Here is a 16,324-nt window from a genome sequence, read left to right as displayed (position 1 = left end):
GAGTCGTCCTTCGACTCATTGAACTTCCTTCTCCGCGGGCCGGTGGCGCCGAGGGCGTCGAGTTCGGTGGTGAGTTGGGTGTGGGATTTGATGAAAGAGCCGCGGTCGTCGCGCATGGGTTGGTAGCGGGTATCGGGGTTCTTGGAGAGAATGGCGTATCCGGACGCAATAAGGACGAGAATGAGAAGGATGAGGGCGAAGACGGCGTTGATGACGAAGAAGGCTACGCCCATTACTCCGACGACAAGGCCCTGGGGACGTTAGTTAGTGATTGTATATTATTTGGGGTTATGGGATAGAGTATGCTTACTGGGAGCTTGAAGATTTCGCTGAAGAATAGGAGGAGGATGACGTTGAAGAAGTTGACGGCGGCAATGGAGATGTTGAAGATGTTTGTCTTCTTGTCCATCCACGGCCGCAGGATAGAGACACCAACGAGGACGGCCAGTTCGATGATGAGGAGGGAGATGGCCTGGACGTAGGGAGCCTTCTGGGCGAGGCCGATGAACATGGACTTGATGAGGATGTAGGCGAGAAGCGGGACGACGCAGTAGTAAGCAGTAGCCCGGTACTGGACGTAGAGGAACCCCCACTTGTTGAGGGCGGAAGGGTCAGAGTAGAGGATGTAGGCTGGGTTCTTATGCATCTGGACGGACTTCTTTGCGAGGTTGATGACTTTGAAGGCAGCCCAGCCGAGAGAGCCGATGATGGAGAGCAACATCACGACTGCCAGGACAACAATGGCTGGGGAGTCGACCTGGGTGAACTCCCAGAGACAGAGAATTGCCATTTGAGGGAAGCCAATCAAGGTCTGTATATATGTTAGATGCAATTCAAGCACAAAATCTGGGAAAAAGACGTGGGAGAAAAGAAAAGCAAAGAACAGAGAGAGAGAGAGAGAGAGAGAGAGAGAGAGAGAGAGAAACGCACCAGTCTGAAGAGGATTCCGCGCATGACAATCTTCCATCCGTTCCTAAAGTCCTGGAACTTGTCACTCTTCATCCAGCCCTTCTTGGCGGCGATTTCACAGAAGCCCTTGAAGGCGGTAACGAGGAGCACGACAAAGGTGACGAAGATAACGAAGAAGAGCAGGCCGGTCATGAAGACGTTTGTGGTCTCCATCTTGGCTCGGTAGGCTACTCTATCGATGCCACGCAGGACGATGTTGTTGATAGTTTCTCCGACGGTGGGTTCATTGTTGACACGCTTGGTCAGGCCATTGGGATAGGTAAAGACAACATTCCGCATGTACTCCAATGAGCGTTTCTTGATCTGGATGGAGGTGGTGGAGGGAGAGTTGAGCACGTTAGTTGGGGTTCCGCCCGTCGCGCGCTGGTACCAGGTGCAGATGTTCTGGATGAAGGTGACGTGGATGATGCCCATGCTCCACTGGAAGTTCTGGGTCCAAGCCTGGACGACAGGCGGCAAGGTGACGGAGGTGAGACCGATCATGGCCTGAGCCTGGAGGAAGCTGAAGAGCGAGAGGGCATTGGCAGCTACGTGGGCGGCTGTGTTGGAGTGGCCGAGACCCGAGGTGATGGCAGAGGCAATGAGGCCGATGCCAGCGATGACGGCGACGATCCATCCTACGGTTCTGTGGTAGACTGTTTTGGCGTTGGAGAGCTGTCCCTCGAAGCAGGCGATGGTTGATCCAGAATCAGCAGCATAGATGTAGGCCCGGAACTTGGCGTCGATATCGGGGACATTATACGCAATACCTAGTAGTCCGTTAGAACGAAGCAGCAGATATGGACAACAAGAAGAGACTGAAAAGACTAACCAGGGACTTTGTTGATGACCTCGTCTGAGACGTCGACAAAGTCGGTCATGAGGTCGATGGGCCCGGCCGTCATGGGACAGAGGCCCTGGAGGTCGAGTCCGGACTTGCACGGATCAAAGCGCTGGTCGAGGGCCGGGTAGCCATAGGCGAAGAGCTCGATGCGGGCATTGACGAAGCCCTTGATGGAGGAGACGCCATGGAAGTTGACACGTAGGGTGCGGTTCTCCGGGGTGAAGGCGATGTTGAACTCGGATGCGGTGAAGTCGGCGTTGTTCTGGGTAGCGGTGTTGGTGCAGGGCGTGAGGGACTTGGACTCGATGAGCTTGAGGCCAGCCGCGAGACGGGAGAAGGAAAGCAGCGCGAAGAGGAACGAGAGTAACGGCGTTAGATGCATTTTGGCAGTTGTTTGTCGTGAGTCTTGGTGTGTCGTGTGAGGGTGTCTTGTCTTTGCCGGAGGTGAGATGAGGTCTGGGACGGTCGTGTGGCTGGTGGTGATGTCTTAGCAGCTGGGCGTCGTCATCCCCTGCGAAGTCGGCCAGCGAGACTTCAATCTGTGTCTGCGTCTGTCTGTCTATCTGTTTGTCGTCCGTCTCCGTGTCTTCTTTCTCAATGTCTTCCTGTTTTGCTGTCTTCCGGTCTGGACTATCGTGGAGTCTGGGGCGGCCGGGAGATGCGTCGTCAGCCGGGGAGCGCAGGAGACTAGCGAGCGAGTGAGCGTCTCCGTGCAGTCGGGAGTGTCGGTAGGAGAGGTCGAGGCGAGGGCGAGGAGCGAGAGAAGAGGATAAGACGAAGGCCAGAATAGGTCGAGAGGAGGAAGAAGTTGAAGTCGACGTCGTGAAGATGAAGTCGTGAAGTTGAAGTCGTGAAGTTCGTCAAAAAGTCGACGACGTCGTTTTCTTTCTTTTCTTCTTTTGCTGCGTCTTCAGGCTTGGCGCTTGTCTCAGGCGGGGTAACTTTCGTATTGAAGCCGTAACGAGATGCCAAGCCACTGCAAAACTGGCCTGTATTACAGCGTATCGAGGGCGTCACAGGTCAAAGGAGAGGCCCCCCTTTTTAACCGCCGAGCGAGTCGTTTTAAGACTTGCACAGCCCGGCAGGACGAGAAGACACGCGTCAGGAGGAAGAAGAGAAGTTGAAGAAGAGAAGTAGGAGAGAAGAAAGGAGAGAAGTAAGAAGAGAAGTAAGAAGAGAAGGACTGGGAGAGACTGTGAGTGTGGCTGGTGATGGTGCGCCTCTTGCAGGTTTGATGTTTGACTGCTGGTTTGATGTGAAGAGAAGCGAGAGAAAGAGACGCCAGGATGGTTGCTACAGACAGCTATGGACAACTACGACGGCTCCTCCTGCAGCTTCTACTACTTCTACTCTACGGAGTACTCTCTACGGCGACTAACGATGGAGTCGGCTACGGGGATCATCAAGCGACGGCGAGAGAGTTTACCTTAGTGCGACCCTGCAGGAAAGGGAGGTTGATGCGTTGGCACGACAGCGAGCGAGCGAACGAGCAGAGACTGGCCAAAGAAGAGCGCAGAGGCGGGCCACAGACAAGGCCACGGACAAAGACCACAGACGAGCAGAGGGAGCAGAGGCCAATCAGGGGATGCCGCGGCCTTGGGGGAGATGGAGAAGGGCAGGGATGGGCGACGAGGGCCAGGACGCTGGTTGACCGGGGGACGGAAGGATGGAGAAGTAGAAGAGAAGAAGAGAAGAAGAGAAGAAGCAGAGGCAGAGACTTGGAGAAGAGACTTGGAGAAGAGACTGGATGGCGGTTATCTGTCTGTTGAAGGTCAGTCAACGGCTCTCTCGGGGTCTCGTCTCTCCCCCATCACGGACTTCTGTCACTCTCGCTGTCACTCTCGCTGTCATGCCATCTCGCTGGATCCCGTCGTAGCTTAGTTAGGTTGATATCTTGAGGCTGGCAAGGAAGAAAAAAGCCCGGAGTAAATAATAAGAGTGGCTGGTCCACTGGCGCTAGTCAAAGCGACATTGATGGCTGGGGGTGGAGGGACGCAGACAGACAGACAGACATCCTCTTTTTGCTCTTCTTCTCTACACTCTTCAAGGTCCGTCTTCTTGTAATTGTATCCTTGTTCCCTTCTGGTTCTTCTCTTCAATTCTTCTTCGTTTGCTTGCTCGGTCAGTCGACAGGGACCAGCAGGGCTTCTTCCTTCGTCGTCTTCGCTTTTTTCCTTCTCCCGCCGCTGACAACAAAGCATCGCCAACCACCAACCACCGTCAACCCGCAGCCTCCAAGTCACTCTCGCCTCACCAGAAGGACCGAGGGCCAGGAAGAGAAAAGCAGACAGAGACATCTCCCAAGGATAAAGACGAGTTCTTCTTTTCTTCGCTTTTACTAGTCAGAAGAAACCAGCTTCTTTTTCGGTGTTGTCTATTTTTATTTACTTCTTCACTTACACCGACAAACAAATCGTCCACCACCACCAACGCCAACGGCGAAACAGCAAAAGATAGAAATAAAAATAAAACTCCTTGAGCCTTGCTAGATATACCCGTTGCCGCCATCGACCTGACTATGATAGTGGCCTGCTGAAGAAAAGAGGAGACCAAAAAAGAAAGGGACAGAGAGAACCATGGGTGTCGACACCCGCAGACCCATCCTCCCGGCCCCAACAGAGTCCGTCCTCGACACCACAGTCGCCAGCACCACAGGCACTGCCACCGACCTTGCCACTGACCTCTCCCGCCGGACTGACAAGACGTCCTACTCCATCCCGGAAGATGGCAGCCCCATCACCATCTCCACCCGCCGTCGTTCCTCGCGGCCGCGGGACAGGGACAGGGACCGCGAAGACGGGGGAGGCGGCGGCGGAGGGAAGATGTCTCGCTCCTCGCATCACTCCCAGACCTCGTTGCTCATAGAGTACTTTGAGGGCGGCAAGAAAGGGTCCGGCAGCGGTGGCATCAGTTCTCGGCCAAGCGTCAGGGTCAGAGTCACTCCTTCATCCAGCAGGAAGACCAGAGACAGGGACAGGGACAGGGACAGAGACAGAGACCGCATACACATCAGTGAAAACAGCGGAGGGAGAAGACCATCGTATACCAGACGCATCTCGCTCAGCACGCCCACCAGATCCTCGAAGGATGCCGGTAGAGGTGGTGCTGCAGGAGCCGGAGCTGATGATGATGGTAGTCTGAGCTCCCTGACTGATGGAGCGGATGATATAGGTGCCTCGCGGGGCCATCCCGTAGAGATCGAGATCGTCAACAGGGACAGCGAGGTCTCGTCAAGATACATCCAGCCTACATCGGACATCTCTTCCATGCCCGCAGACAGCATGCTCGACGGGCCCCTAGTGCTCTCGGAAACTCATACAAATCGCCATCGAAGCCACAGTCTCAGTGGAGATGAGACTGAGCCGGCCACGGACTTGCGTGACTTGCTCAAGACACCCTCCAGAAGACGCAGTCGAAGTCTCAGCCGTGAGAGGATTGCTCAAAAGGCCGCCGAGAAGATCAGTGGTGGCTCTGGTTCTCGGGACCGCACTCGTTCAAAACACCGTTATGGAGAAGGAAGCTCCTCGGGTGGCCTGGATTACAGCTCCAAACGCTCTGGAAAGAATAGAGAACGAGACATGACTAGTCCCGAGTCGAGCTATCTCAGTACTTCCCTTGCGTCTGGAAACAACGGTAAGACCGGGAACGGTGATCAGTACTCCTTCAGATCAGGTACCTCTCGATCATCCCTCAATAACCCTAAACTGCTCGAGACTGTCGAGGATGCCATTCGTCGACTCATCCTGCCTGAACTAAAGGAGCTCAAGAAGGACCAGAAAGATGACCCTTTAGCCCGAATCAAGGCTGGTCGTGGTGCTGCTGGTGCCGGCACCGCCGCCCACAAGTCCTCCAAGGAGGATGTTGCTGCCTCCTCAAAGCTGGTAAAGCGGTTCAGTGCTCCAGATGTCTCTAGAAGCCTCGGCCTGGATGCTGAGCGTAATAATACAAGCTCGCCCGTCCGGTCTCCTGAATCCCACTCCTCCTCGAGGTCCAAGGAACGAAGGCATGAGAAGCGAGCCAGTCCCGGTCGTGAACGGAGCTCCTCGCGTCATGATCATCTCTCGGTAGAAGCGCCAGGGGTCAGCCGGAAGAAGAGCAAGGGCCTACGCGATGCTGAGGCTGCTAAGATTGTTGGAACTGCCTTGACCACCGCAGCCCTGAAGCACCATGATTCAAACTCAAGCCTGGGTCGCCGGGACAGGGTTCACAAACGTAGCAAGAGCTCTCTTGCTAGCGGTAGTCGTGGAGCCGGAGCCGGAACAGCTCCCGGATACAACGATACTGAACTCATCTTCCAAAAGCACGATGTTGCTCCCATGCCTTTCCGCAGCGGCATTGACTCCGATATGACCAGACAGTCCATCCTCTCGCAGCAGTCGGCCCAGACTGCTACCGCCCTCGAAGGTGAAGTGTCCAGGGGCTCTCCTCGAGCACTCGCCTCTCCCATTGGCCGTATGACCCCTGATGACAGCAGAAACCACCAGCATGCCAGGGACCTGGGCAGTGGGCTCTCAGAGGAGATCACCCGTGAATACAACGAGTCTCCAACTCCAAAGGCCCTCGAGCCACAACACCATGACCTCGACCTCAACTTCTCTAATAACCGCGCTCTCAGCCCCATTCAGAGCGTGGCTAGCTATCAGGCTGACGAGCACCACAATCGCAGCTTGACTCCCGGCCAGGAAGGTGACGAAGCTTCCAAACAACCGCAAAGACTGTCAATTGAGTCTCTCTCCTCGGCCGCAAGCACAGATCTGGCCAGATCAACCCGGACGGCAGACTACAGCCACCGCCATCCTCCCACCATTCCGGACGAAGAGCTGGGCTCCAAGCTGGATATCGGTGAATCACAGAGGAACTCACCTAGTTACTGGGACCATGACGAGCATGACCATGACCATGACCACGACCGCGACCATGACCACGACCTTGACCATGACCGTGACATTGACATCGATTCCAAACACATGACTAATTATACCGACGACACTTTTACGGATCCTCTTGACCAGGGACAGCAGATTGCTGGTTGCCGTGCTACGAATGTGCAGTACGTGCATACTCCCGTTGGAGTTGAGTCGGCAGTTGCGTCTCTCTTGGATCCTTCACAGGTTTCGACTCGTTCGCCGCATCCACTTGTCAATCGCTCGTCAAGGAGCTATACCCCTGGCATGGAAGGCGATGAAGGGGAAGGTGAGGGCGAGGGCCCAAACAGACACTTGGATCTCAATGAAGAGGATGAACATGAGGCAGAAGAGGACCAGCACGAGCATGACCATGTAGAGGAAGAAGAGGAGCCCTATGAAGATGAGGAAGATGCTGACGTTGACCACCAACACGAGGACGACCGAGTGGTTGATGATGATGAACCCGCGGGACCACCAAGTGTTGATGAACGTCCATTCCACGAACGCATGGGCGTGACGTCTCCACCACACAGCACTGCGCAGTCTGAAGAGGACGAGGAAGACGAGGAAGAAGACCGGCCTATCCTTGGTGCCAATGCACTGCCCAACTCCGGTAGCCCGATCCCTGAAATAGGCCACATGGTCGACACCGAATCAGACATCAACACCAACCCTTCCATTATTCAGGGCCCTATTGGCGGCGTCCCGCACGAAGGTCGCGACCATTGGCCCTACGAGCCCAGCCCGCCCCAATCGGGCAGACAGCTCCTCTCCCCCGAACGCGAGCTCAACGATGCCGATCTACCTGGCGCCGGTTACGGTGCTGCGGGTGGTCTGGGTGTGATCTCGGAAGAGCCCGGTCGTGACCGTTTTGATTTGGACAAAGGTCTTGGTCCTAATCCCTATGGAAACGACCACTTCGATATGACTTCTCCCAATCCACGGGATGAAGGGTACATATCTGGTGCAAATCATAGGTCTAACAGCAGTGCTACGCCAGAGCCAAAGGGTAAAGGATTCGACCTGTCGAATGATATCGTCGGTGGCCTTGGGAGTCCGATGGAGGTCGATGATCCGTTTAACGATAAACATAAGCGGCACTTGAGCGGCTATTCTCATGGAATGCCTTCGCCGCTGTACGATAGCTCGACTGGTCGAGGCATCGATAGGATTCAGTCTAAGGATATCGTCGCCCTCATGGACCATGTAAGATCTTACCTTTTTAATTACCCGTCACCAAACGTAATAAGTAAACATCAGTCTGTACTAACATGTTATCCAGTTGACGGTTCGTGATGCCCAGCGAAATGCAAGAGACACCGAGATCCTGATCACTCTTGTCCGCAGCGCTGCGGAAATGCGCAACTCCTTCGAGGATATGAAGAAATACATCGCCCAGCAAGACGAGATGCTTCTTGATGCAAACTCCAAGGGCCATGACCGTACCCAGAAGGCCATCGGTGGTCCTCGACCCATGATCACTCCCCGCACCCACAGCAAGATGTCCAGCGAATTTGAGGAGGAGATGCGTTCGAAGAAGAAGAATGTGTTCAAGCGGGCTTTGAAAACACTCAGTTTGAAGAGCTCCGGCGATCTGACTAATATCGAGGAAATGCTTCTTCATCTGTTGACGGAAGTTGAGGCTCTGCGCGCGGCCCAGGAGGGACGAGCCCCTGTCATGGGTACCTCTGCTGAGAATATCAACGGCAACGGACAGGGCAATGCAGATGGATATGACGATCACGATCGCAGTGGTGCTACCACCGCCGAACAATCGCCATATAACTCCTCACCACTCCGTGCAGACGTCCGCGTCCAGTCTTCCCAGCGCAATATCAGTCCCGTCATGGAAGAAAACGAAGAGGAGCCTCTAACCCGCGACGAGCAGGAGATTCTCGAAAACCCAACTCCTCCTGGCTCCCGCTTTGTCGGCCGGCATAAGCGAGGCGCTTCAGTACCCCTTGCAACCCCCGAGCGAGTCCCCGTTGCCTCGCCGCCAAGTGCAGACACCACGCCCAAGATGTCCAATGAGAAATCCCGCAAGACAAAATCGAGCAGCTCATCCTTCTTCCCAAAGATATCCCGCTGGTCCAGAACAACCGCATCTTCCATGGGCGAAAACATCCGCAACAGCATCCAGCCAAATCGCAAAGAACGCTTATCTTCCGACGCATCGAGATCAAACTCCGATCTGGAAAACGCAAACTACACCACCGCCGAATACTACGACCACCGCGGTGACGATCGGCTCCGCTCCACCACGAGCGTCAACAAGGATGCCGCAGGCACAGAGAACCGTCCTCCTTCTCCCCTCGTTCCCTCCCAGGTCTCTGAAATTCCCAAATACAGAGCTCATCGGGACAGCTTGAACCTTCAACACCCGCAGCCCCGCCAGGGCCCTACATCTCGGTACCAGACACAGCTGGAATCCCAGGCCCAGCACTACGGAGTCCCCACTTCCCCTAATTCCGACGCATGGGCATCAAACCCGACTCTCGGGGCACTTAACCGCGACCGCCCATCCAGCGCGGCGGATAACCACCGCCCCATGTCCGCCGGCGCATATTCAGTCGGATCATCAATAATGAGCCAATCCGGTCCTGCCCGACCACCTAAGATCAGAGACGATGGTCCCTTGATACCACAGCGTTCATCCAAGTTAAGCGATGACCCGAACCCGAGCTATGCAGAGCGCATGGCGATGCGAGAAGGCACAGCTCGCATGGTTGACCATGTTGTGAGTTCCAACCCTAACCCTAACCGCTTAAACTCCAATGCATTCGTATACTAACGTTCCGTAGAACAATAGCTCCCCGTCCAGATCTTCTCCAGGAAGAGGCGTCCCACAACGAAAACCAACCGGTCCCCGACCACTGACAAGCTCCGGCAAAAATAATGGCACCCTGGGCTCTCAGCGATCCCAGTACGATTATGACGACTACTGATTTCAAGTTCTGCAATTTTTTCCATCCTATTGCTTTATCTTCTTTTATTTCTTGATGTTACCCCCTACCTTACCTTACCTTACTTACGCTTGAATATTGGATCAAGCCTTAATTCCCCTCCCCCCTTATCTCCCTTTTCTTCATGGGCGTTGATATTGACTCCGTTATTTGAACATTGTACCAACCTTCTTCCTCCCGACACACTTCACTTTTTGCCTTTTGATAAATAGCGTTCAGCACAGCAAGCAAGCAAGCAAGCACGTCAATTACCTCTTCCCGCCCGCCACGCAAAGCTCCCGCTATACCAAAAAAAAAAAAAAAAAAAAAAAAAAAAAAAGTTATGTTTTTTACTACTCCTCGCCGCAAAAAAAAAAAAAACACAGAAAAAACAACTTCCCTCCAAAATTCAAAATAATGAGAAGAATAATTCATGATTTCATTTCCTGATTTTGTTCTTTTTTCTCTGTCATGCAGCTATGATCCTTTTTTATTCTTTTCTAACCTAGCGTGTTTAATTGTTGTTTGTTCCTCAGCCACGTCCTCCAGTTTCGTTTTGTACCAGTTGATACGTACGATCGGATGCATGTATATGGTTTCTTCCCTTTTTTATTGATCATTCGGTTTATCCTATTTTATCTATAGCCAGCTTCTTTTCTTTTAGTTTCTACTTGGGCTTTGGGAAACGGGGGTCTTGATACATATATCCTTGGAATTCTTCTGCTTCAAGCTATAGTGGTTAAGTAGCTGTCTAGATTCCACGACGTCACGCCTTTCTTCATCAGTAGCTCTTTATTAGATCCTATACATATTCTAGGCTTTGAATACAAATTCTTGCCTTGATGGCGCCTAGACATGTGATATAGACTCAAGAGATAAACCCAATATATGAACTCCATCTGTTATTCCTCGATGTTCAACGGTACAGGGATCACCAATATGAGACCAAGGCCAGGCAGCAGTCTAGATAGTGAACATCCATGTTTCTTTCTCCCCTCCCCCGCCCTTACTCTGGTTCGAGTTCCCTCGTATTTAACTAACTAGTTACTACTTGCTACTTGTGAGAACAAGAACGCCTGCGTTTACACTCAAAAAACTCCCAAGCTCACCACGGAATTAAACAAATATATTAGACAGAAAGCTTGGAGTTGAATAACCTTAGAAACACCGTTGTGTCTTTTGCTTAGACGGTCCAAAATCAAGATGGCTTCCACTGTTCCGCTCATGATTGCAATCTACGATAACCCAGGTATTAAACACTGGAGCCTATTCATCGATGCCGAGGAGAAGCCGGCAAAAACCATCATTCATCTTCTCGGTGCTCGTCAAAGATATTTTCGTGACGTGAGAACTCCATCCGATGCGCGTAACTCGGCTTCTGTTGTTGAACTCTGTGCTTTGTGTGAAATCGACGCGAGCAAGATTGAAACCATCAAGAACATTGCTTGGGAAACCCCGGTACGCAATGAAGAGCCAGACTACAGTTGCCAGGACTTTGTCCTTGATGTTTTAGAAGGGTTGGAGCGGGCAGACATTGTCGATGCGGAAAATCCCGACTACCAGCGTAACAAGGGCATTGTGAAGGCGAAACGGGAAGCATGGAAATAGGAACTGATGGACAGTATGGTTGGCTGCTGGGATGAAGGCTTGAAGGGGATTGATTCATCGAACTATATCTGTTCGCCAGTTCCAGAGCAGATTACCCCACAGACGATCCACCAGCCAATATAAGGGGAATTGTAGAGGGGAAAGGCAATCCGGCATGTAGAGGTACCAGTCATCGTCGTTCACGATACTCTGTCCATTTGATATCGTGGTGCTTTCATAATATTCAGGGTAGAATCCACTGTCTTCCCAATCTATTATCCCGGTAATTGTATACTGATTAGGATCCTCTGAGGTTTGTTTTACCATGATATTTGACTTTTTCAAATCACCATGAGTAAACACTGCCCCTCGTAGCGATTTGTTTGGCATCTCTAGGAAAGAATGAAGTAACTTGGCATAGCAAGGGCTGGCACGATGTTTCGCGGAGAATTGCAAGTCATTAAACGCTTTCGCTGTTGTGATGCCCTTGTAGGCAAAGACTTCCATGATGCGGTAATCCTTTACTCCTTCACCACCCAAACCTCCCAGTTCTTGTCCATCATCCTGACGGAGGCATCTGAGTCTTGAGAATATGTTCCCCAGCTGCTCCTTTAGGGAGACCTTTCCTTCATGAGATAAACCCGACCACACTTTATCAATGGTGATGCCCTGAATATAGGACATAAACATAACACGGTAATGCCCAAGCATGATTAGGCCATGCACCCTTGGGACTGGAAGGTCTGAAGCATGGCTTGCGAGGTATTGAAGGTTGTGATATTCAGTAAGATCTCGGCTGTCGGGAAAGACCTTGATCGCAATATCGTCGTCGGCTTTAACTACAGCTCCTCTAATGATATTGTCAAACAGCCTTTCAGAGTTCAGTACCAGCTTTTTCAATGAATTTGCAAGAGCTTCTTCATCAGAATAGTCTCGGGACTTGGAATAGTTTTGTAGTAGGGCTGAGGCCCGGTCAGAGAGCGGGTAAACAATTCTGGCAGAGTGGATGTTATCCAACCTCTCCTTGAACCAATCGCGCGGCTTCACAGGCTTCGGTGGCTCGGCAACAACCGACTTTGGTTTCGCCCATCTGTATTTGCGGTCATAGTCCGATGGGAAACGATCACGCAGGTTGATATCAGGATTAGCTATAACGGCGTCATAGAGATCATATGCGGTCTGTAGATTTAACTGGCCTGCATCTGAGAGCTCTCGATATTGAACCACTCGGTGAGCGCGTACATACGCTCTCCCGATAACCGATAGTAGATCAGCAGCAGGATTCTTTTGGATGGCTTCGGTGAAAGCCTGCATCAGATCTTGGTTCATCTGCGCCGCATTGGGCTTATCGAGGATGAGAACCCTCGCGTCCGCCGTCATCGCGGCGCTAACTGACTGGTAGTTATTTAAGCGATTGTCTGCCGGTTAGGATAGAGTGGTTACTCTTCACGCCTTGTTGATCGGCACTTATGAGAGAAATTTGCTGGTTATCAAAAAGCCATAGATGTGTATACAAAGCCGTTGCCCAAGTGGTTTAATGGAATGGCCAAGCGTTGGTTAGTTAAGTTAAACTGATTCCGCCGTCTTGGCATTTTGAGCGGTTGGTTAGCTAATATCAAAGCTCCTCTAGAGGATGGACAACTTCGAGTTTGCTTTCACCTCCGTTTCACGTACATCTACAAGCTATAGATTCCTATGATTCTCAATAGATCAACTCGAGCACTGTTCTCTGGCTGCACATCACGCCCACTGTCCACAGCAGTAGCATCAGCATCTGCATCGGTATTACGGCCACTGACAATGGCCCAGCGCAGATTCGCACCCTTGGACGCCGATGGAGGAGATGTACCCGCATTGAAGGGAATCGTATTCGATGTCGATGGAACACTATGGCAAGTAATCATTTATATGGAATTGAAATATGGCCTTTGAGAACCAGTGTACGGATAAGCTAACGGGTAGCTGATGAGGGATCCGGATCCAGCCTGCCACAACATTACATGTTCCAAGAGATGCGGTAAGAAGACGGATATGATGAATGGTACATCTATAATTTAGTTCAATGTCATACTGATGTACTATGCTATAGAGATGCCCTCGGAATAGAGAAAGGGGTCGATATAATCCACCATATCCGAGGCCTGCCCACCTTCACTGCCAGGACAGACGCCATCGCGATTGTTCGTGACATTGAGCGCAAGGCAATGGTAAAACAAGTTCCTCAGCCAGGACTTGTCGAGCTTATGGACTATCTCAATTCTAAGGGTGTCAAACGGGCGCTGTGTACACGCAACTTTGAGTATGTTGCTTAATGCCCTGCCCCTCATATACCCCTCACCTACAACAGTCGTCTATACAATGACTTACTGACGCCGGTTTGAATGATTAAAGTGGCCCGGTAAACCATCTTATCAAGTCTCACCTGGCTACTCATGTATTTGCACCAATTATAACTCGGGATACACCGAATATCATGCCTAAGCCCGACCCGGCTGGGATACTGCACATTGCACGAGCATGGGAGCTAGAGGATGCTAGTGGTTTGATCATGGTGCGTATAATTGCTGGCTTGGTTATGGCTGTGGAAATAGCTAATAAGCCTTGCAGGTTGGTGATAGCTTGGATGATATGACAGCTGGACATAAAGCCGGAGCCGCCACTGTGCTTCTCTTGAATGAGCGGAACCGAGACCTCAAGGACCATGAACATACCGACCTTTGTATTGAACGTCTGGATGAATTGATCAACGTGCTTGAGACCGGGTTCTGCGGAACCAGAGAACGGCCTTGAGGTTAGGTAAGCGACATATCCCTAGTAAGTACATAGATGCTAGATTTACGAAGTAGAACTACGGAGTATGCAAAAGACAATGAGCTTTTACCTTGCATTTGTGATAATGATATGAGGGAAGTCTCACAGGAGGAAGCACTGAAACCCCCCTCGACTGTTGACTCTGGCACTGTAACTTTCTGTATTTTCGGTGCTGTTATGAAGCACATGCACAAGCGGCTGCCAATTACAGTATTGGCTGGAGCTGCAGCATTGGTATGGCATCTCCTGTGGAAACTGTGCCTTGATCGGTGCGTACACTCTCCACGTAGCATCTGTGCTAGCATGTTTAAACTTCCAGTCCTGCTCGACATTGGAAGTGGCATTCACAAAAAGGTTGGAAAAATAGGTCACAGGGCACCGAGACTCTTAACAAGATAGTCTGGAAAATCCAGCAAATCTGATGAGCACACATGTTTGGTGCCGCGGGTAGTCATTCTGGACTGTGGTTCCCTCTTGATATGGCCGACAGACATAAATCCACAGTCCATTAATGTTGGTCTTCGATCCAGTCAAATACTAGGGATAATGTAGGTATCCAAAGTCTCTAATCATCATCTGGGGCAATTCATAACGCCGGGTGTTCAAGTGTTTCGATTGCCTTTCCGTTTACCTCGACCAGGTATAGGCCTCGAGGACTCTTTCCCAGCACACTGGCTGCCACCACCACCACCACCACCACCTCTGCCCTTTCCTCGGTCCCTTCCAGGGTTGCGAGAAGGAGGTGGTGGACCTCTTCCACGGCTTGGTGGAAGGGGTGGTCTACGGTGATTTCCACCGTACCGTGACTCTGGAGAGCGGGATCGCGGACGAGAATTGGGGTTAAAGTACTGGTCTCGTTCCCGGTAATCACGTTGAGAGTCTCGAGGCGTGTAGCGATCACTTCCACTATCGTTGGAGCGAGGTTGGTTTGAGCTCAGGTTCCGCCCACGCCCAAGGCCCTCAGCAAACTTAATGTTTGAGCGAGGCGCTGAAGGCGGCTGGGGACGAGATCTTATATGAAGCTCATGCTCTTCTGGGGTTGGTTCCCTTTGCGCACGTCCTTTGATTTTCAACTGGGGAATGGCACCATTTGTTCTCCCGTTTGGTACACCGGTAGACGACAGACTCGTGTTGGAGATAATAGAAGGGTCAAACGCCTTTAGGCTCCAAGATGTAGAGTGTGATGGAGCACGCATTGACGGACAGTCTCCGATAAGATGTTGAGAACTGGCGCACTGTGCACATGATATTGAAATGAACAGCTTCCCAGTGGTATATGTAGGATGTGGTTGCTTCCACATTAAATCACACTGGGATTCGATGTGCCGGTCGGAGCCACACAAGTCGCAAGGAACCTCTGCAGCAGACCCCTGAAGTGGTGCCGAACATAAATCCTTGTCATGGCCGCGCTCTCTGCATTTCTGGCACCTACGCCAAGTTGGGCAGAATCTAGACTCATGCGCTTCCCATGCACCGCAATGTTCGCACTATGTTTGTAGGAGTTAGGGCACACAGACAGGTAGTGGTAGGAGGACTGTACTTACCTTTTTGTTGGGACAGATGTCTGATAGATGCCCTTCTCTGAAACACTCTATACATCTAACAGGTGTCGAAGGATCGGGATTGCCAGTGCTGTTATACAGTATGTATTTTAACTGCTTCTTGAAATCTTCCGCATTCAACTCTGCAATGGTCTGAGGGGGCACGCTGTACTTCGACGTATAGGCCGTCTGAGCAGTTGTGTCTATATCTTCATCTTTGATAGCAGGTTGTTCGGCTTCCAATTGTCCAGTTTCTTCTTTAATTTCAACAGTGGTGGTTGTGTCAAGCGGCATTGGTGGCTGTTCCTCGTTTGTATGTACAGGCTGTGGTTCTAGCTGCGGGTTTTCCGTGCTCGGCTGGTCCATATTCAACAGGATGGAACTGTCGTTGTCGTCGACATCCGAAAGATCGGTTGAATCATCACTGGAACGATCGCCATCGCCATCACTTCCATCTTTTACCACAGCATTGCTCTCCTCTGCGCGGGTTCCAGCCTCAGACTCGTCTTCAGAAGCACTCCCGCTGCGCCAGTACTGCCCATTGACCTTGTTGAACGAGTTGGACGCGGTTACGGGCTTCGATGCAGGCCGTCTAAGGGCAGTCCGAACTTTCCCCTTCCGCACATTATTCCAGTTGACAGACGGCGGCTGCCCGGCGCCATCACTCTTGCGCAGTCACTCGTTGGGCTCCTTTGGCTGGCGCAAGGGCCGACAGACGCGGTACGCGAGTAGCAAGCTGCTTCT

General features: G+C 51.8%; 8 protein-coding genes across 8 annotated transcripts in view; 4 read left to right on the top strand and 4 right to left on the bottom strand.

Annotated features, from left to right (window-relative positions):
• Positions 1–15: 15 nt before the first annotated feature.
• TERG_00803 (uncharacterized protein) lies at positions 16–2,174 on the bottom strand (the record flags this gene model as incomplete). Its single annotated transcript, XM_047747656.1, has 4 exons — positions 16–251; positions 311–811; positions 931–1,718; positions 1,781–2,174. Coding segments are annotated over 4 exons (1,917 nt in total), but the record flags the coding sequence as incomplete, so codon positions are not given.
• A 1,495-nt stretch (positions 2,175–3,669) lies between these two features.
• Positions 3,670–4,089, bottom strand: TERG_11633 (uncharacterized protein; the record flags this gene model as incomplete). Its single annotated transcript, XM_047750718.1, has 1 exon — positions 3,670–4,089. One exon carries the CDS (start codon positions 4,087–4,089, stop codon positions 3,670–3,672), a length of 420 nt encoding a protein of 139 aa, XP_047605237.1.
• A 279-nt stretch (positions 4,090–4,368) lies between these two features.
• Positions 4,369–9,907, top strand: TERG_00802 (uncharacterized protein; the record flags this gene model as incomplete). Its single annotated transcript, XM_003238767.2, has 3 exons — positions 4,369–7,905; positions 7,982–9,436; positions 9,501–9,907. 3 exons carry the CDS (start codon positions 4,369–4,371, stop codon positions 9,642–9,644), a joined length of 5,136 nt encoding a protein of 1,711 aa, XP_003238815.1. The 3' UTR covers positions 9,645–9,907.
• A 937-nt stretch (positions 9,908–10,844) lies between these two features.
• Positions 10,845–11,249, top strand: TERG_00801 (uncharacterized protein; the record flags this gene model as incomplete). The annotated part of the gene is made up of 1 exon (XM_003238766.1): positions 10,845–11,249. One exon carries the CDS (start codon positions 10,845–10,847, stop codon positions 11,247–11,249), a length of 405 nt encoding a protein of 134 aa, XP_003238814.1.
• A 54-nt stretch (positions 11,250–11,303) lies between these two features.
• TERG_00800 (uncharacterized protein) lies at positions 11,304–12,608 on the bottom strand (the record flags this gene model as incomplete). The annotated part of the gene is made up of 1 exon (XM_003238765.1): positions 11,304–12,608. One exon carries the CDS (start codon positions 12,606–12,608, stop codon positions 11,304–11,306), a length of 1,305 nt encoding a protein of 434 aa, XP_003238813.1.
• Positions 12,609–12,923: 315 nt separating this feature from the next.
• Positions 12,924–14,018, top strand: TERG_00799 (uncharacterized protein; the record flags this gene model as incomplete). The annotated part of the gene is made up of 5 exons (XM_047747655.1): positions 12,924–13,120; positions 13,213–13,245; positions 13,318–13,527; positions 13,620–13,779; positions 13,836–14,018. 5 exons carry the CDS (start codon positions 12,924–12,926, stop codon positions 14,016–14,018), a joined length of 783 nt encoding a protein of 260 aa, XP_047603617.1.
• Positions 14,019–14,054: 36 nt separating this feature from the next.
• Positions 14,055–14,438, top strand: TERG_11632 (uncharacterized protein; the record flags this gene model as incomplete). The annotated part of the gene is made up of 1 exon (XM_047750717.1): positions 14,055–14,438. One exon carries the CDS (start codon positions 14,055–14,057, stop codon positions 14,436–14,438), a length of 384 nt encoding a protein of 127 aa, XP_047605236.1.
• A 203-nt stretch (positions 14,439–14,641) lies between these two features.
• The window catches only part of TERG_00798 (uncharacterized protein), a gene marked incomplete at both ends in the record, with an annotated part of 2,173 nt that continues 490 nt past the window's right edge, over positions 14,642–16,324 (bottom strand). The window contains 2 exons of the mRNA XM_003238763.2: positions 14,642–15,526; positions 15,584–16,228. Of these exons, the coding sequence (XP_003238811.2) occupies positions 14,642–15,526; positions 15,584–16,228 (1,530 nt within the window). The remainder of the gene's footprint in view (positions 15,527–15,583; positions 16,229–16,324) is intronic.

The sequence above is a fragment of the Trichophyton rubrum genome (assembly GCF_000151425.1).
Source record: "Trichophyton rubrum CBS 118892 genomic scaffold supercont2.1, whole genome shotgun sequence".
Lineage (NCBI taxonomy): Eukaryota > Fungi > Ascomycota > Eurotiomycetes > Onygenales > Arthrodermataceae > Trichophyton > Trichophyton rubrum.
This window is presented reverse-complemented; position numbering and strand designations above follow the sequence as displayed.